Source organism: Nymphaea colorata, chromosome 5, assembly GCF_008831285.2.
Source record: "Nymphaea colorata isolate Beijing-Zhang1983 chromosome 5, ASM883128v2, whole genome shotgun sequence".
NCBI classification, from domain to species: domain Eukaryota; kingdom Viridiplantae; phylum Streptophyta; class Magnoliopsida; order Nymphaeales; family Nymphaeaceae; genus Nymphaea; species Nymphaea colorata.
The window spans coordinates 13,136,490-13,161,449 of record NC_045142.1 but is presented as its reverse complement, the minus strand read 5'-3'; the positions used below and the strand labels follow the sequence as shown (position 1 = coordinate 13,161,449).

Below are 24,960 nucleotides of genomic sequence, written 5' to 3'. Positions count from 1 at the left end.
ACCATTTCCAACATGAACATCAATGTTAGACCCATAAAAAAGTCAAAAAATCCATGTAAAATATGACTAAAAAATGCATGTCATGTATTACCATGGGTCAAACCGAAGTAGTTCATATGAAATTCAGGATCACTATAATGGTCAAGAAGAAGGTGTGTCTTCATGTAAACCATTAAGTGAGCAATGAGGAGAATGCTTATCTTGGAGGTAACTGAGTAGGAGGTTCATCAAGCGGAAATGTAGTGCCTAGGGCCCTATGGCTTCCCTACAGCCTTCTTTTAGTCTTACTGGAACATAGTAAAAAAAAAACATAAATAATGTTGTCAAAGGTGTCTTTGAGAAGAAGAAAATCAGAGGGTGCAATTGAATTGAAGGATCTTTGCAAAATAAGTTTATGCAATTTTACATTTCCAAAGAGATAGTTGATAGAATCAAGCCTATTATTTGTCCTTCTAAAACTAGAAGCTTCCTAGGCACCATTATCTTGACTTACAAAATAGTGGACATGCTTGCTTATAGCAAGAGGAAATCAATAAGTTCCAAATTAGATATTATCAAGACATATGATAGTGTAGATTGAGGGGTTTGGGAATGATCACTCCAATTCCTTAGGTCCCCCAAAGCATAAATGGAAAGACGAATAGAAGTTTAACCTGACAAATTTCAAATGTTGATCAATAGTGAGCCTACAAATTGTTCATGGGGTTTGAGATAAGGAGATCACTTCTTTTTTTACCTATTTTTAGATTAACTCCATGTTGGCATTAAAAAAAATCTAATAAAATTGGTTAGAATTAAAAAAAAAATGTGAGATGCAGTTGCTCATTCTATAATGAGGATACCATATTCTTCACCCAAGATAGGGAAGATCAACTTTGAACTCCCCTGAAAGCTTGGAATTTTATGACAAAAAATCATATCCAGAGATTAGTAAAGATAAGGATGTTGTTCATTCTATTTAGTATGGTCCCTTGATAGCATTATTATTATTGGCCACAAAAGTGAATGGAGATGCTCTGACCTCCTTTTAAATTTTCTTCGAGTTCCCTTAATCAAAGGTGGGTTGAGATCTACATTATTGAACTCCTTCCTCAATAAGCTCCTAAAGAAAATTAAGTTGCTAAGCCATTAAGTATCTCACTTGTAAGAAGAATAACTCCAATTGTTAAATTTGTGCTAAATTCCTTCCCTGCTTATTGGATAGAAGATTTTTCAAATTGCCTTAAAATCTCAATTGTGGGGGCTTCAATAAGTGCCTTCATGTAGGAGAAGGAGAATTGAAACTTGACATCATTTCATGGAAGCAAATCATGCCTCTCCCATTTGAGTGTAGGCTTGGGTTCCTAACTTGTGAAAGTAATCAATTGTTTTTGGGAAAGTTAGGCTGGCATTTTCTCCATGAGAATCAAGTTCATCGGTTAACAACTAATTAATAGAAAATACTTAGATTCGAATTTAGTTTGTAATTCCTCCTCAAACTGCAAATATGAAGTGACCATCAGAACAGGGCTGGAACCATGTAGTGTACAATGGTATGTTGGTGATGGGAATCAATGCACTTCAATTTTGGAATGATCCTTGGCGCAAGGTTCTCTAATAGAAATATGCAAACCAGGTTAGTGATAGTAAAAATTTTGAAAGTGACCTCAATCAATTAACCATGTGTGCAATAAGGGTATGACTTCATCTATGTCTATCTCATCTTGGCTGATGCATCCTCAGAAAGAGATAAAGGAATTTAATTCCATGTGTAAGAGCAACACTATGAAAGAGGACAAATTCAGGTGGTGGTGTCCTTATAGGCAAGTAACTTGTCTTTAAGGGAGAGGATTAAATCTCAAAGTTCTATGGCCATTTGGCTGAAAGAATACTTTTTTCCTTCACATCATATTGTTCCCTTTCCTTAAAAATAGTTTTTCATGGACAACAAGATCAAATCCTAATGAATCTACATGGCTAATATATGTTGTAGAGTAGCCAAACAAATTTTAGCCACTTATTTTCTAAATCTAAGATTGCTAGTTTCATTTTGGTAGGATGATGACTATTTCTTTGGGTACAAAGGAAGTTTGAGTGATGATATGTGTTAACCAAGTTAACAAATTAGAGACAAGTCAGTTTTTCAAAAGACTCCAATGAAAGCATTTATTTTGTTGCTTCCATAATTGAAGGATATGGAATTTAAGAAACAAGGGCCAACCTAATTATAATAATCATTTTTATGGTAGGGGAAACAAGGCTTTGAATGAGAGAGATTCTACTATCAAGATTGGCGCATCGTCAAGTTCTTGTTGTGCAAGGTGTTTCATAAATAATGGATCCCTTCTCAAAATTGGTTCACTTGTATACTTGATTAGAAATTCTAGAACTACATGTGCCAATGAAGGAAAAGAAATCAAGGGGGTTTAAAAAAAGGGGATATTGAAGTGATAGACAGAGTGGACAAATTGCCTGACCATTGTAGAGGCATTAAGACCCTGGCACCTAACAAAAGGCTTCTTATTGAAGTTATGTAGAAAGACTCAGCCCAAGAATGGTTAACTAGGCTCTGCAAGAAAGGAACTCTTGAAAAATTGCTCAAAAGGCACACATTCATTTGTTTGCATAAGTTCATCTTTCTAGCATCACATAAAAATTCAATGTTGGATAAATATAAAGATCTGCTCATGATGGTCTGGATCAAGATGAAATCCTAACGAGGGTAGTGATTGCTGCCACAACCACCCAAGCACGTTTCAAGGAGCCAATCCTAATCCATATACGATGTTCATCCAAATTTGATGATAATCCTATGGTGAGTGTTTATCTTCACATGAGCATTCAAGAATAGAAAATGAAACCCAGTAGTTGAGGAATCAAGAAACTGCTTGAGGCATTGAAGAGGAGATTTCACCTGCATCTCTCCCTATGTTTTGTTCTCTATGCAATTAGGATTGTGGAGTTTTGGCTTCCTCCATTTGTGAGAAGTCTAACCCTGTCAAACTATTGAAGTCAACAAATGTGACCTTCACCTTCTACTACAAACAAAGGAATCAAAACATCAAAGGTTGGAGCAGTAGACTTAGTATTCAATGTGATTCATATGTGTATTTGATATGGCTTTATGATCGATATTGGTATCAGAGCCTGGTTTTGGCTCAACTTTGGTGTCTCGCAGGTTGTTGATAGTTGTGCCTTAAACTTGCAATGTTAGAAATATAATACTATGTGTATTTATTTTTACAATAAGACAAGCAAGTACATAAATAAAAGGAAGAAAGTCGTCAGAACTCATTGTCAGTGGCTGATTTCTTCGTCATCTGTAATTTTCTTTTGGGCAATTGAATAGAGGCATTGCCATGATGTGGAATGCCTGCCAATGGGAACACCCTTGTTTTGATTCAAGGGTGACCCATGATCAAGTGACTGAGGGTGCATGAGCAGGGAAAGGGTTTGTCTTTTCTTGGGTGATAATTTTTTCAAAGGATTGACTACAAATGATGTTTTATGTATTCCTTGCCATTGTCTCTAATACTGGCGATGCCTAAGAGAGATCGAGCTGGGTGGTACGGTTGCTAGGTCGTCCTCCTTCATTGCCCCAGCAATAGACACATAAAAGTGCCTCATTTTTTTCCTTTTGCCTCTTATTGTTAGAGACATAGAGTGGCACAACAGAGAGGTCGAGAGTTGTTGGGTTGCCCTCTCTCATTGCTATAACAACAAGTACCTAAAAGTGCTCCATTTTTTTCCTTGAAGGTTATTAGGTTGATTTTACCTTTCTTTTGTGTATATGTAATTTATGGACTAATTTTATGGGAAATTAGCATAAAATTATGCCATGTTCAGTTCTATTATATGACCTTGATCTAAAATGTGTGATATATTTCAAACAGGCTATCATTCCAGTTTCAAAACTTGCACTTTATAATGTTGGTTCAAGTATGTGTTTTTTTCTCTTCAAGTTAATTCAACATATGATCTAGAATAATGATAAATAACATATCTTTACTTGAATTTGCCATTCAAGTAGTGGATCTAAAGAGTGTATTAGAATCAGATATAAATTGAGATTGAATTTGGATTTAGATTATACACGATGTGATTTGAATTAGACTTAGATTTTACACGATGTGATATGCTTTTATTACTTAATTTCAGATCCATGATAGACATGAAGTTGATTTAAAGATTTTGATTAGATCAATGTATTGTTTTAATGAATATAAATAATATATGTGCATATGGTTTTTCCTAGATCAGGGATTTTGTTCTGATTTTGAATTTGTTGTAAATTTGAATTCAAATATGAACATCTTGAATGAAAATTTTCATGCATAAAGAAGACATATTCTAAATAATTCATTATGACTTTGTTACTCAGATTTTATGGATTTGTATTAGGATCCATCCATATCCATGTTAAGCAGACCTCATGATTCTATGCAATGCATGTGAAATATTTAATATCATGATACAATCCACTGTTTAATCATGATAGTTACACTTATGAATGTGTAGGATCCATAATACATGAGTGGGATTCTATGCTATGAATTTTAAATTCCTATGTGCATAATCATGTTATGAAAGTATGACTTGTTATATGTGGCATGATTCATGATCTATGTCTGAATTTATATCTAATATTGCATGTCAACCATAGATCATGTCTAACCTAGGAAATCGATCACACCTTGTGTGTAGTTCATCTATTGGAAAATCTCAATGAGTTGTTGAACTACAAAAAAGCCAAGCTCATAGTATCTGTGACCATATTCAACATGTGGACAAACATATATGAGAATTGAGATAAATATATGTGAAATCAAAGATTTCTCACAGGAGCAAGAGGTGAACCAGAACAAAGAAGAGTAAAGGAGATTTGGAGACTTGCATAGGAAGCTTTTGTATTTCATTGAGAATAAAAATAATTATTGTACATACTTGAGGATAGTTAATTGAATGCTTTACAGCTGGACCTAACTCATGCTTTTTCTACACTCGTCCTCAAGTTGGGAATCCAACATTTGACATTCCTAACTTATTACAAATGAGCTGAAACTTTTCTTTACTGAAAGCCTTTGTGAATATATCTGCTAACTGTAGTTCACTACACAAATATGATATCTTGATGATTTTGGACTGCGTCTTCTCTCTAATGAAATTGTTGAAACTAGAAAGTTTAAGTTGGGCAGCTTTTTGAATTTCTAGAGAGTTAAAGTCCTTTTTATTCCTTTAATATATTTTTGTGAAGTTCTTTTGTAATAAGGTTTGCCGCCCCCAATCTCTCTTAAGTAGAGATTAGGGTTCACTAATAGATGTGTTTTGACTCTCTCTCTCTCGTACTGTGAGTTCCAACATGGTATCAAAGCCACCGATGGTGGCAACATAGAACTTCCACTAGCGGTGACCACTTTTCACAAATTCTAATAGTAGTGGAGAGATTTTGGTGATTGTAGTTTTCTTTTAGTATCTCTAAATTTTAGTTAGATTGAGATCTAATTCAGATCATTTGATTTTTTGTCATGTCAGACATGTTTTTCTCCCTTCATTATTGCAAGGATTAGATACGAAGAACTAATGTCCAGATCTGATCAAATCTAAATCGATTGATCCTTCTTGTGGTTACTAGACTCTAATCACATTAGTGGATGTAGACATGATTAGACTTTTGATGTGGAAAAGTGGCATGAAGTAGGAAGCTATTTTCTATTGTGTTTGTGGTGTGCTTGTGGAGTTGATGACGTAGATGTAGAATTTGTGATGAGTTGGTTGACTTGTAGTTGCGTTTTTTGTTTTCTTTTTATGTAATAGACCTAAAATTGTATCTTTTATAGTTGATGGTCAGTAAATTTATTGAACTAAAACTATTGTGAGATATCATCTACCAATTCTTAGTGGTGTTGTGCATGTTATATATGTTTTATGTTCTACCAGTCAATTTCTTGAGTGACTATTTAATTACAAGTTCTACGTCTATTGGTGTGAACTATCAGCCGCAATTTTTTGTGGTACTTTGTCTTCTTGATATAGCTTCCTAACATGCATAATTATGACTAAAAATAACAAGTCAGGTGGTGCAAATGAATATAAAGTGACCAACAATCCCTTATATTATGGATCTACAGTCAAGTTAGATGAACAAAACTATGAAATATAGTTTAAATCCTTTATGATGTCTGTCATAGGACATAAGAAAAGACATGTGATTGAAGATGATGAACCTATTGCAAAGTCAAGCAAGTACATGACATAGGAAAAAGACAATAACATGATTATGTCCTAGATTATGAACAATATAGAACCACATATTACTCTCACTATAGCCTACTACACCACTGCTAAGGAGATGTGAGAATTCCTTAAGTAGACATGCTCACATGACAAAATGTTAGTAAAATTGTTCAAGTTGAAGAAGATTTGCATAATCTTCAACAAGAAGATCAGTGAGAGATTGAAATTCTTGCATCCCCCACGCAAATCTTGTTATAAATCATACTTTGAGCCTACCATGGTTGCTAAGTTTCTTGTTGGTCTATCACTAGAGTAAGCAGTTACTAACACTCTTTTTATTGGTGACTTTTCTAGATACTGTAACAAGCTAAACATGATTAATATCCACACTTCAGCTTGAGGGGAAGTGTTAAAACTATAAAGTTTAAGTTGGGTAGTTTTATAAATTTCTAGAGAGTTAGAGTCCTCTTTATTTATTTATTTATTTTTTGTGAAGTTCTTTTGTAATAAGGCTTGCCACTCCCTAGTCACTCTTAAGTAAATTATTAGGGTTTGATAATAGATGATTTTTTACTCTTTCTCTCCTACCATGAGTTCCAACAGAAATAAAAAACCACCTCTATGTGTTTTGTCCTTTTATAGAATATTGGGTTTGCACTGATAGGCATTACAGCCTTCTTATCACATTTTAACTCCATGGGATCCTCTATTTTAATTCCAATGTCACATGAGAGACATTTAATCCACGTTAGTTCACATGTGGTTGCGGCCATCACACGATATTCAATTTCTGCATTGGACCTTGCCACCACTTCTTGCTTCTTGTTGCATCTCAACAATGTTGTAGTAACATGATGTTCAGCGATCGTTTGGGTCACATGCCAGTTTGCAACTACAAAACCTTGTACATCTAATTTTTTGTCTCTTCTCATCACTAGGGCTGGGCATCGGGCCGGCCCGATAAAAATGTCAAAATGAAGCCCAAAAACTTTATCGGGCCGAGCCCATGTAATATTGGGCCTCGGGCTTCGATTAATGCCCGAGGCCTGGCCCGGCCCGTTATCAAACGGGCCGGGCGGGCTTTTAGGTGGGCCGGGCGGGGCCTGTTTCTCAAACATGTTGCTGGGCTCAGTTCGCTTTTATAATCACCTTGCAAAACAGAAAATAAACCAATAATTTTTTGTAAGATAAAAAGGATCAACAACAAGACAGCACCACTTGCTTGGAATTGCACACACTGCCGGTTCAAACAAACAAAGTGCATGGCGTGGAGTACAAATGGCCCCATGAAGTATTCTAAAGCTATACAAAATCAAGAACCATGTACGTTTAGAATCCAAGTACAAAGCAAAACAGCCTTAGTATAAAAGAAATCCATAAGCATGTGCAATTGTTTTCCAATAGTGTCAAAGTACATGATTGATCACTGAATCTCCATATTAGTGGTAATACCAGCTATCTAAACAGCACATAATATCTTCCTTTTCGAAATTACAAGATCTCAAACCACCTTGACAACCAAGACAGGAAAAGAGTACAAATCCCACCCACATAGCATGCTACATATATATTAGGAGGGCTGAGCAAACAAGAGCAACATCTGCGTTGTCTTCCGATCGAGCAAAAACTGATCAAGCTTTGTTATGTGACATCCTTTTCCTTCATATGTGTTTTCACTGTAACAACCACACCCATTGAATTTGCATGAGAAAGCAAAGAGAGAAAGAGAGACAATAAGATTGATCTCATATGGTGCAACACTATGTTTATAGCATAGGAAACTATGCCTGTGTGTGTATGTGTGTCAAGAAGATTTTGTAAAATGTCAAGGAAATGTTTTACCACAATGAAATATAAATCATGCTAATTCGTCACCAGAAGATTCTTCCTTATCTTCAAAACTACAAAAAACACATCACCACAAGCAAACTACAATGTTAGTATATCATGAAAAACAAAAAAAAATGATTAAAATTTAACATTAAACAATGAACATCTTACGTTTCACATGAGATATCTTCATCACGAATCCAACTCTGTGTGCAAACTAGTGCTTCAATAGTTTCAGGAGTGGTTGAACATCGATAATCATTAATGATTCTTCCAGCTGTACTGAATGCAGACTTAGATGCAACTGTGGATATAGGGACTGCCAAGATATCTCGAGCCATTTTAGATAAAACTCTATATTTACTTTCATTTGCCTTCCACCAAGATAATATACTGAAGTCTTCATTAGGCCGAGATCGTTCTATTGGATCAGTTAAATATGCTTCCAGATCTATGTGAGGTACTTGAGGAGATGAAGAACTCATGTAATATGTGAAGAAGGCATCTCTTGAAAAAGTTGAAGCCCTCTCTTCTTCAAAATCAACAATGACGTTGTTTGCATTTTCATTTTCTTCATTGTCTGCACCGTACACGTTTTTGTACTCAGCATACAATATTGTACCATTGCATCAATTTCATTTAGACTCTCAAGCACATACTTCAAATATCTCAGTTTGGATCTAGGATCTAAGACAAATGCAATTTCCAAGAGAACATTGTAGTCATTTTTCCAATATTTGTCAAACTTTTCTTGCATTTTGTATGCTAATGTCCTTATATAATCATTGTCAGCCAACTGATGTTTATGCAAATGGTTGCATACCTTCTGTATTTCTTCAAAAACCACATTAGCTATTGCGTTTCTAGTGGCAGAGAAGATATTTGTAACATTATAGAATAACTTCAAGAACTGGCACAAAGTACTTGCATAAGACCATTCATCATCAGAAGGTAAATTTATATAATTGGGATCTACAAAAGCTAAATGTTGAAATGCATCTCTGTAGAACAATGCATCTCTCAACATGACATATGTAGAGTTCCATCGAGTTGGAACATCATAAGTTAATTTATTTGTACCAATCAAGCCCATTGTTCTTATACAATCCTTAAAGGAATGTAACTGCTTTGGTGATCCCTTTACATATTTAACACTTTCACGGATTTTTGAAATTGTATCATGTAGATCCTGCATACCATCTTGAACCATAAAATTTAGAATATGCGCACCACAACGAATATGCAAATGTTGCCCCTGCATTGGAATAAGATTTCTTCTTCCTAAGTTCCTTTTCAGTGTAGTCATTGCACTATCATTTGTCAAACAATTGTCAGCAGTAATAGAAAATAACTTTGACTGAATGTTCCATTTAGAGATGCATTCTAATAAAGCCTCACACAAACTATTTGCATTATGTGGTGGAGGTACATGTACGAAACTGAACATATGAGCATGCAACTTCCAATATCTATCAACGTATTGTCCTGTTACGCATAGATAACCCAATGTCTGCTGTGAAGTCCACATATCAAATGTCAATGAAACTCGCTGCATAGAATCATTTATAAATCCTTCAAGTCGGGCTTTCTCAGTTTTGTACATTGACATAATTTCTCTTTTCAAAGTTCTTCTAGAAAATGGAACAAACTTAGGGTTGCAAGTTTGAAGAAGTTTGTTATGATATTTATACTCTACCAAATTGAACGAAAGCTCATGTGCTATTATACACTTTGACATCAACTTTCTTATAGACTCCATGTCAAATTTTTGTATACATACATAAGTTGCACCAGAGTCACTAACTGCAAGTGATAAAGTTCTCTGTTTTCCTTCATTGATTTGCCTATTTAAACATGATTTTATATGTCGACTTAAATGGCTAGTTCCATGAGCACTGCTTGCTTTCAGTCGTTCTCCACAATGTTTGCATTTGGCAAACTCTTCTCCTTTATATGTAACTAACATAAAATCAATCCATACTTTTGAAGTCCTTTTTCTCTTGGAGACAACTTCTCTCTCGGTAGATGATTCAACTGATTCCATATTAGAAGTTGGATAATATTCTTTATCAGAAGAACCAGGCGACATAACTGACATAAGTTGAAATGGCACATGTAAATAACCAAAACAATAAAAAGGACCATTAAGATGCACAATATCATAGGAATGAACTTATTGAAACTGTTGATAAACAATAACTAAGACAGAATTAGAAGTTAAACAATAGGAATGAACTTATTAAAGAGAAGCATTTCAACTAAAACAGACGTGGTACCATTAACCATATCAATATATAAATGTCAAGAGTCTAACATTGGCAAGTCAATAGGATTAGGAGTTAAATCAACCTGGTCCAAGAATTGAGTGCCTTGATAATGTTTCCTCTCTTGGCTTTGCACACTCAAAGACCTACAATGTCATCAAAATTAAAATTCATGAAGACATAATAACATAATAAAGCCAAATTGGATGGTAATTTTTCTCAGTATTAAGAAATGATACATGGACAATACATAAGCTAGAAGTTAAAGACAAACTTACCACGGGAGGAGCTAGAAGTTCCTGGTTGGGGAGCAGAGTAACACTTAAATATTAAATTTCTAAGGTCACTTTATACGTGGTATTCCATTGTAGAGGTAAAACATTAATTCAAATTGTATCATGCATGAAGGACTACGTTTTCTGTGGAAGCTTGTTCATTCAACCATCAGCTTCTCATTCTTTTTGAATCTTATGAGTTTTTGTCCTACGTCGAACTGGACTGATTTGGGATCCCTTGGGTTGATTCTCATGGTTTACTGTTGTTGACAGAGCAAGAGACATCAAAGTTTGAGGATCCAAATGGTTTTCTGTCAAGAAGCATAACATTGGAGGAAGCCACAGATACTATTCTCTTCTGCAGGCTGAGATCGTTCATAATGTTACTGTACCAAAGCAAGTTGATAGAATGAAACCTATGAAGCTTGAGTCCAAGTGCAATTGCACTATAAGTCTGCAATGTAGCAGATCGCCAGATCCTCCTCACTCAAGGGGAGACTGTGATTCAAGGGGAGACGAACAGTCAGCCTTTCCTATGCCCTTGTCTTGATTAATGTGAATAGTAGAATGAGAATTATGATTTTTGAGGTGATTCTTTTTATAAACCTGGATACACTGTGATGAGTCTGATGACATGAAAACTAGCCAGGCGAGAATAAGAGATTACATATGCATATATCAGATGAAGCACAATCGTTTTTCCAAATTCTCAGTAGATGAAGTGCCATATTTTTATTAACTACAGAAAGTGGGATGCTCCCCAAACTAATGGTATAAAATTGATTCCCATACTGACCTTTTAAAATGGAAGCGACGAAATTTGACAAGTAATCCCTCAGCATATTCCTACTTTGAGAGAACTTTGAAGTGAAAGTGAAATTAAGCTGTTACTTATTTTCGTTCTTCTTTGAGGTCCCTTGTCCCTGGAGTAAAGAGCAGAAACGTGTTATAGCATAAAGCGAATAGAGAGTGGCTGGTCTTCCAATTCGACAGATTGATGGACCGATTCTTCAATGAATTTTCAGAAGGGACACACCAGATTTACATACGTCACAATTGGGAAAGACCTATGAATAAAAAAGTAGACTCTCCAGAACAAACGCCAAATTTAAACTAGGTACTTCACAAAGTTGAATATAAGTTTGTTTGAGATAGTAGTTTGCAATTATATATATATCCTTAATGTTCTTAGGTTCCCAACTTGGCAGGTACCATAGTCCATACATATACAAAGTACTTCTTATGCAGAATTACAGCATGCACAGCCACCTGCTCAATGGACATTGAACAGGTTTATTTTAAATAATCCTCAAGAAACTTCCTCTGTTCTACGACTGACTTTACGTTTGATCTATAGACTCTCATTTGGCATCTGATATATGCATATGTAATCTCTTATTCTCGCCTGGCTAGTAGTTAATGCAATCCTTTTCAACAACACAACTTCCGAGAGCTTCTCAGTAGTCGCAGGCATGAAAATTGAAAAGTGAGGAAAACAGATGATTTATCTAAAAAAATTTAGCATCACAAACCAACAATCACAGTATGCTCAAAGTGAGGAAAACAGATGATTTATCTAAAAAAATTCAGCATCACAAACCAACAATCACAGTATGCTCAAAGTGAGGAAAACATATGATTTATCTAAAAAAATCAGCTTCACAAACCAACAGTCACAGTATGCTCAAAGTGAGGAAAACAAATGATTTATCCAAAAAAATTCAACATCACAAACCAACAATCACAGTATGCTCAAACAGTTCTGATAGGGAAGAAAAAAAAGGATGCAAAACAGGGGAATGAGACGGACAGGGAGAAAGGGGAGAGATAGCGCACCTGATGGGCGGGGACTGGGAGCGGGAGACAACCGATGGGTGACGACGACAATCGACTGGGATGACCGGAGGGGCAGCCGATGGGCGACGGGGATGGCGACGGTGACAGCCGACTGGGAAGACCGGAGGAGGCAGCCGATGGGTGACGACGACGGCGACGACCGGAGGAGGCAGCCGATGGGCGACAACGACGGCGATTGGGAGGACTGGTCACCGGAGGAGGCAGCCGATGGGCGACGGCGACGATCGGAGGAGGCAGTCTTCACTCTTCACTGTTCAGTGTTGAGTCTCGGACTCTCGATGGCGGCGAGGAACAGCCGAACAGGGGTCAAGGAAGATAAACGTAATGAAAGTGAAACCCAACGTTAATGACCCATTGACCCTAAGTTCTTTTTTTTTTTGAAAAAAAAAAAATTAATAATATCGGGTTCTCGGGCCGCCGATGAGCACAGCGGCGGACCCAAGCCCGACCCGTTAACTACGGGGCCGGGTCGAGCCCGTTAACTAATGGCCCGAAAATTGTTTTTTCAAGGCTCGGGCCCGGGCCCGAGTCGGGCCGAGTACCGGGTACCCGGCGGCGGCCCGGCCCGGTGCCCAGGCTTACTCATCACTACACCATAACCTGTAGTCCTTTTCAGATAGTATAACACTATATATGCAGCTTCTAGGTGTTGTTTCCTTGGACAATGCATAAATTGACTTAGTAAATTGATGGTGTATACAAATCTGGTCTTGTTATAGTTAGGTAAGTCAGTTTACCCATTATTTTTCTAAAACTGAGAACATCTTTTAACTTGTCACCCTAGTCTTTAGTCAGTCTTACATTGACTTTAAGAGGACTGACTGATGGTTTTGCTCTAATCATAACAGTCTCCCTTAGTAAGTCAAGAATGTACTTTCTTTGTCACAAGAATATACCCCTATTTGAACAAGACACTTTTGTTCCTAAGTACTTCAAAATTCCCAGATCCTTTATCTCAAAGCTTTTATTAAGACTTATTTTGGTTTCAGTCATGAAATCTTCATCATTACCAGCAACTATTATGTCATCTATATCTATGTACACTACAATGACTACGATCTTACTTCTTTCCTTATAAACAAACAACGAGTTGTCTGCTAAACTCTTGCAACATTCCATGTCTTCCAACTTATTGCTTAGTTTGTAGAACCAAGCTCTAGGAAACTAGTGTAGTCAATATGGAGATTTCTTTAACTCGCATCTTATATTTTTGTCTTCCATGAGTCTCTAGTCCCTATGGCGCCTCCATGTAAATCTCCTCTTCCAAGTCTCTATTTAGAATTGCATTTGTTACTTCCAGCTGATATATTGCACATTTTTTTACTACTACTGCAGACGACTGAATTCTTATTTGAGTTTATTTTTGCCACTGGGGCCAACTTTTCATGAAAATCTATGCCCGGTACTTGAGTGTAGCTTTTAGCTACCAACCTCACATTGAACCATTAGACATCTCCATTGCTTTTGTACTTAAGTTTGTAAATCCCTACTCCTTTCTAGTTTTTTTTGTGGGAAGTTGAACCAAGTCCCAACTTTAATTATTTTTCAGAGCATCTAGTTCTCTCTCATAGCTGTCCTACATTCTGGCATATTATTTGCCTCTTCAAAATTTTTTGGCTTTGTGTGAGAGTATACTTTAGTCAAGATTGATTTGCATTTTCTTGACGAGCAGATGCTTCCAACGTATTTTGAGATGCAATGTTGGCTATCGTTGCTAGCATAGTAGGTGTAAAATTCATTATACCTACTAGCTAGTCTTACATTACTTACTTGTGGATCTCCTTAATATATGTTCATTTTCATGAGAATCAAAAGTACCAGCTGCATTTTTTTTATTGTTGATTGATTGTGACTGACCATAGTGACCTGTGTCTTGCCTTTGAACACGTTTGAACTCATTAACCTCTTCCAAACTTGGTAATGACAGCTTATTCTCTCTTTGACCCAAGTACACACCTTGTTGTGTTGTGAAGTAGGGTTGATCTTCAAGGAAAACCACATCTCTAAACAAAAAAAATTCTTGTACTTTGCTTGTAACACTTGTAACCCTTCCTTGAGGATAAATAACCCAAAAAACACTTAGTGGCTCTTTTTTGCAGTTTATTTCTGAGTCTATCTTGTATATGTACACAACATGCACACTCAAATATACACATATGATTAATGGAAGTTTTTCTTTGGTGCACAACCTAAAAAGGACTTAAAAAAAAAAAAACTTGACTAGGTATCCTGTTTATCTGATAACATGCTCCAACAATGGGAACTTGCATATAAAACAAGAGATCTCTAGCACAATCAAGTAATGTCTATTTTTTCACTCACTTACACCATTTTGTTGAGGTGTACCTGGGCATGAATTTTGCATTAGGACTCCTTTTTCATCCAGGAAAGACTAACAATTAGAATTAATGTACTTTGCACCATTATCACACCTAAGAGCTTTTATACTTTGGGAGAATTCATTCTACACTAGTTGATAAAATTGTTTGGAAAAACTGATAACTTCATTCTCTCGCTTGAGAAAGTGCACCTAGAACATTGTAGATTTTTCATCTATGAATGTTACAAAGTAATTAAAACCTAAAAGAGGCTCTCTAGGGGCAGCACTCCAAACATCTAAATGTATCAACTCAAAGCAAATAGTAGAACTTATTTCTAATCTAGAAAATGGTTGTCTTACCATTTTAGCACAAGTACATGCCTCACAAACATGATTATTAGTAGTAATACTGGGAAATAAAGTAGTCAACACCTTATTTGAAAGGTGTTCAAGCCTACAATGTGACAACTTGAACGTATCATTCATATGTAGTTGTACAAATCATCATTTGAGTACTGTTGTTTATCAGTTTCACCTTTGTGCTAGAAAATACAATATCACAATCCATGTCATGGACTAGTCTACTTATTGATAGAAGATTTGCAGGAAATTTTGGAATTTATCACATGGTGAGTAAGGCAAATAAACAACACCCTTTGCAGGTATAGCAAATTCATTGTCCTGAAGAATTTGAGCATGAATGAAAATTTTCTAGATGATGCAAATCACCAGTCACATGTTCTCATGCTTCATTGTCTAAAATACATGTGTCATTTTCTAGATAAGCAGCTAACGCTAAAGGCATACCTTGAGTATCTGGACAATGGTGCATCATCCCTTTGTTATGGTACATTCATGAGGATAATGTGCATGGTGTGCATGCATCACGGTGTTGTAATGTATGCACCTGGATGTATGCACATTTAATAGCACTAGTGGTAAGCATGGCCATTTTGCATGAGAGTGTAGCAAACCAAAAAAAGTTGCACACCTCTACAATTAAGACTTCTTATTCTCATGTTTTTACTTGTACTAGTTGGTTTGTAGATTTAGGCTCAGGAGCAACTGACTACACAAGGTGAGATTACAACATATTTGTCGAATATTAGAAGTTTTCAATGCCAAAGGTATGATATTTCTGGAAACTAGTAGTAATACAAAAGGTCAAGGGATTGAGACTTGAAAACTAGGTTTGCCAAGTGGATGAGACAACTGCAACATGATGTAGTTCATGTTTTTGATATTCGACAAAATTTAGTTTTGATTTATGCTTTAATGTCATTGGTTATATTTGTTTTAATAATCATATAGTGGATATTTTGTTAGGAAACACAATTTTATGTTTTTTTTATGTTAATGAATAACTTCTTTGTTTTAAATGTTAATCATGGTTCACATTGTCTAAATGTTTGATGTTTTAATGTGCATATGTGACCATGTGGCATGCCCGCCCATGACATATTGCACAAAAAAGAATGTCTAGATTCATTTGCAAGGGACTATTAAGATCTCTTGAAAACACTATGTGTTTGTTTGAAAAAACAATTAACAAACTATTCAATAGAATAATTAGGGTTTTTACTGCATTGCAATTGATCCATTCTTATATATGTAAGCATATGAATGTGCCATCCAAACATAGTGCATCATATTTTATCATGTTTATTGATGATTACTCTCGATATTGTTATATATATATATGACCACCTATGAGTATGATGCATTGTATTGATTTGGACACTTCATGAATATAGTTTAAAACTAGCTTGTTTGAAAAACCGAAGCTTTTCATGCATATCAAGGTAGAGAATATTTGTTTAAACAGTTGAAAGAATTGTGTAACAAAAAAAGGTATAAATGGTGCTGAAAGAAGGAATGGAATCTTAGTGGATATAGTTATGTCTATTATACCACAAGCACAATTACTGATTTTCTTTAAAGGAGATTGCTTTCCATTGCTACATATTTCCTCAAGCATGTACCCACTAGATCTGCCTTGTTAACTCCTTATGAACTATGGATAGATAAGTGGCTTGACCTAAGCCACCTAAGACGGTAGGGGTTCTTGGCATGTGCTCATGATCTTTCTCACCAGTAATATAAATTGGGACCAAGAAGAAAGAAATGCATCTATATTGGATATTGTGAACATTCCAAATGTCATATATTTCTAGGAGAAAATACAGATAGAAGTGACAAAGAGATAGATCTCGATATGAAATGTTCTTAAACAACGATTTCCCTAGAAAGGGAGATATAAAGAGATTTTCAACTATATTAGGTGAATGACCCAAAACATGTGGAGACTGTAGTTCAAGAGAATAAAACACAGAATGAGATGTCTCAATCAGTTCATGATAGTTGGAGTGATTCGTGCATGAGTCAAGACAAATGTGGCACATCATTAAAGCTTGAAGAAAAATATACTATAATGCATATTTGAAATAGAAGGTGAAGCCATGATGACATGCCCTAATAACATTGATCTTCCAAAGTCTATAGAAAAGGCCCTTTTCTGATGTAGACCTTCCTCCAAACAAGATTTGGGAACTTGTAGACTTTCCTCCAAGAAGGATAGCAGTAGGGAAACAAATAGATTCTCAATGTTAAGTGGAATACAATAGCTTGTTGTGTCCTAGATCAAAATTCATCTACATAAGTCTCAAGACATCCAATCATTCTATAATTGATGATTTAAAATCCCATATCCCTAAGAATTCACACAATGGAGGAGTCGATAGCATTCTCCATTTGCTATTTTGGCCGACTTAAAAAACAACACAACATACATAATATGTCTCACATATTACGGTAGGTCTTAACTCATCATTATGAGATTTATGGATGCATTGAAGTTATAAATTTCATGCCACATAAATATTCAAAAATCCAACATCTCCCAAAACATTGACTCGAGTTTTCAAATAATGTTCCTCTTAGTCCGACTAAGATAATATGAGCCATCATATTTGGTTATTAGGTTTACATGATTTAAGATATTATATTTGCCTTTTAATTCACAAGACCTCATATTGATTCAATAAAGACAATGTTTTAAACAAAATATATGAAATATCATCAACTCACAATGTCATACAACACATTAATTTACCACGTTTCAGTTTACAAAACCAATCTTGCTGTATCAAACAACCTTAGTCTTTTTCAGCTCATCTTAGATCGCTATCACATTGTGGATGAAGCGATCGGTTCATATGAACAAGCGATCATGACCTGGCTACATATTTTCATCCAAGTATACCACATGCAATGAAAAAACAATTGAAGTCATAAAAAAAAACTTCATATTCTATCTCAGGTCTGTCCTCCATGCGATTATGATTATGGGGCCTTGGCTTCCTCCTTTTGTGATAAGTCTAGTCCCGTCGAGTTACTGGAGTCCACAAATTCTTGGACGAATGAACACCCATCACGATTTCAAGGTTTCACAAAAAACATTCTTCTCAAAGTCATCTATTGTTCGAAGATTTATTATATTTATATAGAACCAAATTCTCAAAACAGGATCAGATATTTACGATCTGAATCCCTTTTTGATTCTAGGAACCCAATCCTATCGAGTTTTCTTTTTTAATTTCGAAGCATTTTATAGACAACATGACTGATTTAGAATGGTAAGATCAGGTATCCAAACCCAACTCGATATACACATCCTTACTTTTGATTGTAGATCCGCTTCACATGTTTGACAGCCTCAGATTTCAGGCCTGAAGCTGATCTTTATTTTCCTTTATATGAAGCCCATAGAATAAACAAACATGTAGGTCACATTTGATTACCGTGGATCTCCACGGTTTTGATCCGACCACTCCCCTTCTCTTCAATCAGATGATTCAGATCTCAAATCCATGCTTTTTTTTAGCTTTCTACAGTAAAGAAAACATGAATTTCAGATCCATATTGGGGGTGCTTTTTTACAATAAAGCATGGATTTGAGACACATGTTGACAGTAGATGCTGGTGGATTTGAGATTTTATTCGATCTGAGATCTGAATCAAACGCAACCGTATTTTAAGAAAAGTGAAGATTTGGAAATCAAAGATCAGAATTGAGGTCCCATGCACAGTCGGTATATAAACGGCCCCTCGCTAATTATTGAATGTTCCCATGTTGTGAATGAGGCGCGGCTTTCGTTGGTCCAGGCCTCCAGTTCACCGCCGTCCTTTACTTCCACAATGCTCGGTCACCCGTCAACCTTATGCAACGTCTGCTCTCTCTCCATCCGAATTCAATTCCCTACTCAATGCAATCACCAACAATGGCTGCTCCAGGTGTGCCTCTCAAGCTCATGCCCAGATTGTCAAGAATGGACTCGTTTCTGTTCCTTTCCTCCACCGTGGTCTCATGAACATGTACGCCAAATGCGGTCTCCTAGAAGAGGGTTTGCTCATTTTTCATGGCACAGATTGCAACGACGTCATTTCGTGGACGACCATCATCACCGCCCTTTGCCAGTCTAGTCGGCCGCTGGAAGCGCTCTCGTTCTTCTCTAGAATGAGGCAGACGAGCGTGTCGCCGAACCACTATACCTTCTCGGCCATCCTCCCCGCTTGTGCTGATATAGGGGCGCTGCCGTGTGGGAAGCAACTGCATTCTCTCATCCATAAGTCTGGTTTTGCGTCAGACATCTTCGTTGCCAGTGCACTTATTGGTATGTACTCTAGATTAATGGATTTGGAGGATGCGCGTAAAGTGTTCGTCCAAATGCCCGAGAGAAGTATCGTTTCGTGGAACACCATGATCGTGGGATGCAATCATAGTTGCATGTATGGTGAAGCGTTCGAGCTCTTTTATGGGATGCTCAAGGAAGGGATAATGCCAGACCAGGTGAGTCTATCTAGCGTCTTCAGTGCCTGCGCGAGCGCAAGGTGCTTGACTTTCGGGATCCAAGTCCATGCTCTTGTTCTGAAATTCGGTTTGGAGTATTTAGTATATGTTAGAAACGCAATCATTGATATGTACAGTAAGTGTGGGAGCTCGGAAGTTGCAATAATGCTGTTTGGTTGCAACGCATCTTTTAGAGATATAGTAACGTGGAATGTGATGATGATGGGATGGGCTGAGAGTGAGAAGTTTGAGGAAACCTGTAAATACTTTTGGATGATGAGGGACAATGGGATCGTGGCAGATGAGGTGTCGCTTTCCACTGTGCTTCACGCCTGTGCAAGTCTAGCTGCTTTAGACCAGGGAACTGTTATCCATAATCTGATTATAAAATCTGGGTTTGCATATAATGCATGTGTTAGGAGCTCCTTGACCACTTTTTATGCAAAATGTGGAAGCCTAAGTGATGCATACCTAGTTTTCAATGAAACGATGGACAGAAATGTTATCATCTGGACAAGTATGATTTCTGCGTGTCAACTTCACGGCCTTGGCTATGAAGTGATTAAGCTTTTCAATCAGATGGTCTCTGAGGGTATCAAACCTGATTATGTTACATATGTTTGTGTACTTTCTGCTTGTAGCCACAATGGCCTTGTTGAAGAAGGGCTTCACTATTTTCGTTCTATGACTAAGGACCACGGTTTAAGACCAGGTTACGAGCATTATTCTTGCGTAGTTGATCTCTTAGGTCGAGATGGACAGCTGGTTGAGGCTAGGCGCTTCATAGAATCAATGCCCATGCAACCAGATGCATCAGTCTGGGGAGCTCTGCTTGCAGCTTGTCGAAATTTTGGCAATGTGGAAATTGCAAAAGAAGTTGCAGAAAGGCTTTTTGAAATAGAGCCATATAACTCTGGAAACTATGTCCTGCTGGCTAACATATATATGTCTAAGGGGATGTTGAAGCAAGCTGACGAAGTTAGGAAATTGATGAAGGAGAATGGTGTAAAGAAAGAGACAGCCTGTAGCTGGATTGAAGCAAGGAACATAACTTACGTTTTTACAGCATGCGATAAGTCGCATACAAGGAGCCGTGAAATTTATGAAATGATTCAGATGTTGGTGGATTTAGTAAAGCCGAAAGGTTATGCTGCTGACAAGCAGTGTGCAGTCAATGACGTGGGGGATGATAGTAAGGAGAAAAGTCTGTGGTATCACAGTGAGAAATTAGCACTGGCATTTGGGTTGTTGACCATCCCAGATGGTGCTCCAATTAGGATAAAGAAGAATTTGAGGATCTGTGGTGATTGTCACACTTTCATGAAGTTAATTTCAGAATCTCTTGAGAGAGAGATTATTATACGGGATATCAATAGGTTTCACAGGTTCAGTAGTGGCATCTGTTCCTGCAAGGACTTCTGGTGAGAATTTCATTCAGGGATTATGTATGTTTTAACATGGTTATGGAATATGGTAATGTTATTTTGGGATGATAATGGTTGTTCAAGTTTAACATATTAACCTACTAATTAAATTGGAGAGAAATTCTCCAGGGGATGATGATGGCATGTGCTTTTAACATGATTAGCATGTCAATCTTGGCAGGAAGCACCGGCAATATCAGCTGCAGGACAAGAATCCCTTTCGTTTTCACTTTTAGTTCCTGGCATCCTGAAATCTTGGACAGAGCAGCAGTAGAGCGGCAGCCTTCCAAGTTAGATAATGACCGAGAAGAGAAGTGCTTTCTGAGGAAGGAAAATAATAGAGGTCAAAGGATAAACTAAGCGAAGTAGGTACGATGAGGTACTTTCATGACAAAATTTGTTGATCTAGATCATTCATTCTTCTTGTCTCTCTAGCTCATCCAACCTTGTCTGGCCTGCAATTGTCAGATAAATTCTATTCCTGTCTAGCAGTGAAAGTCAAGCAGGAAACTTGACGAGGCCAAGGACTTTATGGTATCCTGACTCAGGTGCCTCATGTTTGATACTGATAAATAATTCAGCTCCTTCTTGATTCAGCTGCATCATGTCTGGTGCTATGCGAGGCTAACCACTCAAAGAATTGATCGTTAAGGAAACAGACTGGGTGAAGGGTTAAGTTGAGGGGTGCAAAATGTAGTTAACATCTCATGCTGGCACCAAGTTTAGAAGGGTACATGTTTGTTCTGCAAGGTATGAAGCTTCTTGTGGGATTCATGATGCGCTGGTGTAGTTTAGTTTCCAGTCAGTGTGGGCAACATGCTTTATTATTTTTACCACTGCTGTAAGAATGCAGCCATGTCAGCGGGTTGCCAATTTTAGTAGCTATTGTCACGTAACATAAAGAACATCAAGCCTTTGAAGGACGTTGCATACTTATCAACCTTATCTCAGGATGTTCACTGTGACACTGATCATGAGATCAGATGTGAGTTTCTCTGGGTGCGGTTTCTTGTTTGACGTTGCATGGTGATGAGAGCATGTATTATCTAACCGCAGAGGGTTTTAGTCTTTTGCAGTGCATGGTTATGATGCACCCGAGCAAGTTTTTCAGTTTAGTTTAGTTCGTGTGGAAGAGAGATTTAACTGTGCAGTCAAAGGGAGGAGACTGCCAGCTAGTTTCAAGTTGAGCGCTCGTTGCATGAGTAAGGATGGATATTTCACTTCTTTCATGGTTAAATTTCGTGATACTGTTATTATTTCTTACCAAATACCGTTGTTCTGCAGGACGGAAGCTTTACTGTAGTGTCATTCAGGGGAAGCTATGTAGTATCCAGAAGATCCAATGGTATAAGAATGGATTTGGTCATCTGATCATCAAGCTCCACTTGCAACAGAGCTGTGTCAACTGTCTTACATATAAGTCAGTATTATTTGGTCACACTTCACCGTGGGAAACACTTTTCTTTTCTGGCTCTAAAAGCTAAATCCAGTTAAAGCAGTTTGCCACTTAAAAACTTTGAAAGGAGTTCATTGTATCTCTTGATAGCATTGAGAAGCTTATTAGTCTGTCCTTTTTTGTTTACTCAGTTAAAGACGCAGCCAGCAGTCCGTAACCCTCAACAAATCGTCAGCTCGTCAAGCAAAAGAATGACCTTAATTCTTTCACCGAACTGGGTGCCTTCCATTCTCTTACTGCTTTCACTTTATCGTCCTCCATTTTGTCCATTCCTTTACTGATTACATGGCCAAGGTATACAACCTGCTCAGTCCCAAACACACATTTGGATTGTTTGGCGTGCAGTTCATGTTGCTTGTAGACAAAACCAACTGCAGGTGCTGAAAATGCTCATCTTCCCTCATGCTGTACACTAGAATATCATAAAAAAACACCAATACAAATCCTCCAAGATAAGGTCTAAAAAGGATCGGTCATTAAGGACTAAAAGGTGGTAGAATGAACTGAAAGGTGGTAGAGGCATTGGTTAGCTCAAAGGGTATCACCTTGAACTCAATAATGCCCGTCGTGTTTGGAAAGCAGTTTTGAGTATGACTTAGAGCTGCCACCCTGATTTGATGATACCCTATCCTTAGATCTACCTTAGAAAAGTAAGTAAGCTGATTCATGCAATTGATCTAATAATTCTTCCATGAGAGAAATGAGGTAGCAATGCTTATTGACATTCAATGCAGGGTAATCAACACAAAATCTCCATCCTCCATTCTTTTTTACCAACAATGCTGGGGACGCAAAGGGGCTGAGGCTGGGCTGAATAATCAGCATTTCTTTCACCAATTCTTCCAGCACCTCTCGTTGGTGTTGGTGTTGGCTATACCGATATGGACGTCGGTTGACAGCTCCAACCCCATTTTGGAGCTCTATATGGTGATCATAGGTTCTTTTCAAAGGCAAGCCCGTGGGAGGCTCACATACCATCCTAAATTCTGTCAAGAGAGCTTGCAGTCGCTGTTCGCATATGTACTCTTGTGCTTCAGATCTTTGATCTTCAACTGGTTTCTTAACTGTCATCAACAACATGAAAGACATTACCGGCCCCTTCATCATCTTTGCTACTTTTTGCGCTCTCCCATGGTCTTCCGCGGAACTGCTTCTAAAGTCTGTCGGCCTTCCAATTCCATTGCTTTTTCAAAGTGCATCTTCATTCCTATGAAGTCCCACACGACTTCACCAAGGCTTCGCAGCCATCGTACCACTAAGACCAAGTCTTCTCCTGCCATTGCTAGGGTGAATAGCTCAACCTGAAACTTATGACCTTGAATTTCTAGGACTTCTTGTGCACTTCTTTGCCTACATTTTAACGTGCTGCCGTCCCCTACAATAACATCAAAGGTATTCTGATTCTCAATCTGGCAGCCCAGTGCTCTTGCTGATTTTTCATTCACATATAAAATTGTGGATAGAGCCTGTGTCCACCAGAATGCTCACCTTTCTGCCTCTCAACTGACCCTCCACCCTCCTTAATTGAGGAACTTCATCTCCTGCTAACGCATGGGTAGAGAGATCTCGAGAGAAGCTCCACTTCCTGCTCCTTCAACCTCTTCTAGTACTGCTACAGGGTCAGGTTCCAGCGCGGCTTTGTTCGATGGATCAGCTTCTTCTTCCACCAAATGCATATGAAGCTTTCGATAGACATGGCTTGGTGTCCATGGTTGATAGCAGTGAAAGCAAATCCGTTGCTGGCTCTTCTCCTTAATCTGTTCAGAGGTAAGACGACAGACAAGTTGGCACGAGGTTTGGCTTCCCTTCAAAAAGGACATAGGTGCTATTGGAGCGTTGGGTCTCACTGAGCACTGAGCTCTATTTGAAAATGGCAGCCGACTACCATAACCCATCCTTTGTTGCTTTTCCTCTATCAATCGAGCCATCTCAAAACATTTCGACAGGCTCCTGGCGAATGCATATTTCATCCTTTAATCCTCCCAAGAATGCCTCGATCAGTGCCTCTAGCGGCCATCCTCTGTCCATGTTGCTGAGATCTTCAAAATGTTCTTGGTACTCTATTACTGTCCCCTTATGTCTGATCTTCCATAGCTTGACATTGTAGTCGAGGTATGCACGTGGCCCAAATCAAGCCTTCATAGCATCTATCAAGCTTTTCCAATTCATCCTTCCTTGCTGCATCACAAGCCATCTATACTATATTATGTCTGTTCCTTCAAAATGCACCGCAGCATGGTTGACACGCTGCTCATCGACTTCAAAATGCACCGCAGCATGGTTGACACGCTGCTCATCGACGATGCCATGGCAGTCAAAGAACTATTTTGCGTTGAAAGAAGGACTTCGCCAAAAATCGAGGGAAATCCATCCTCGGTTGTTTCCAGGGCACTGAACCCATTCCCCTGTCGTTAGCAACCGATATCTCCAGCGTTTCCACTACCAACGGTGGAGGAGGTGGGTGTAGAAGAG

General features: G+C 37.7%; 1 protein-coding gene across 3 annotated transcripts; it reads left to right on the top strand.

Annotated features, from left to right (window-relative positions):
* Positions 1–18,865: 18,865 nt before the first annotated feature.
* On the top strand, positions 18,866–22,697 carry LOC116255202 (putative pentatricopeptide repeat-containing protein At5g52630). Of its 3 annotated transcripts, XM_050078059.1 has the most exons (4): positions 18,866–21,029; positions 21,214–21,401; positions 21,501–22,234; positions 22,317–22,697. In XM_050078059.1, exons 1-2 carry the CDS (start codon positions 18,898–18,900, stop codon positions 21,266–21,268), a joined length of 2,187 nt encoding a protein of 728 aa, XP_049934016.1. In that variant the 5' UTR covers positions 18,866–18,897; the 3' UTR covers positions 21,269–21,401; positions 21,501–22,234; positions 22,317–22,697. The 3 variants fall into 3 exon arrangements, with proteins under 3 accessions (XP_049934016.1, XP_049934015.1, XP_049934017.1); XM_050078058.1 differs by having other exon boundaries at positions 21,214–22,234; XM_050078060.1 differs by having other exon boundaries at positions 18,866–22,234.
* Positions 22,698–24,960: the final 2,263 nt, after the last annotated feature.

What these genes read in the sequence shown, in the direction of transcription:
- LOC116255202 (XM_050078059.1), top strand. Translation starts at nt 18,898, where the DNA reads ATGAGGCGCGGCTTTCGTTGGTCCAGGCCTCCAGTTCACCGCCGTCCT. An exon ending in TGTTCCTGCAAGGACTTCTG is followed by an intron (nt 21,030 to 21,213) that starts GTGAGAATTTCA and finishes CAATCTTGGCAG; the next exon opens with GAAGCACCGGCAATATCAGC.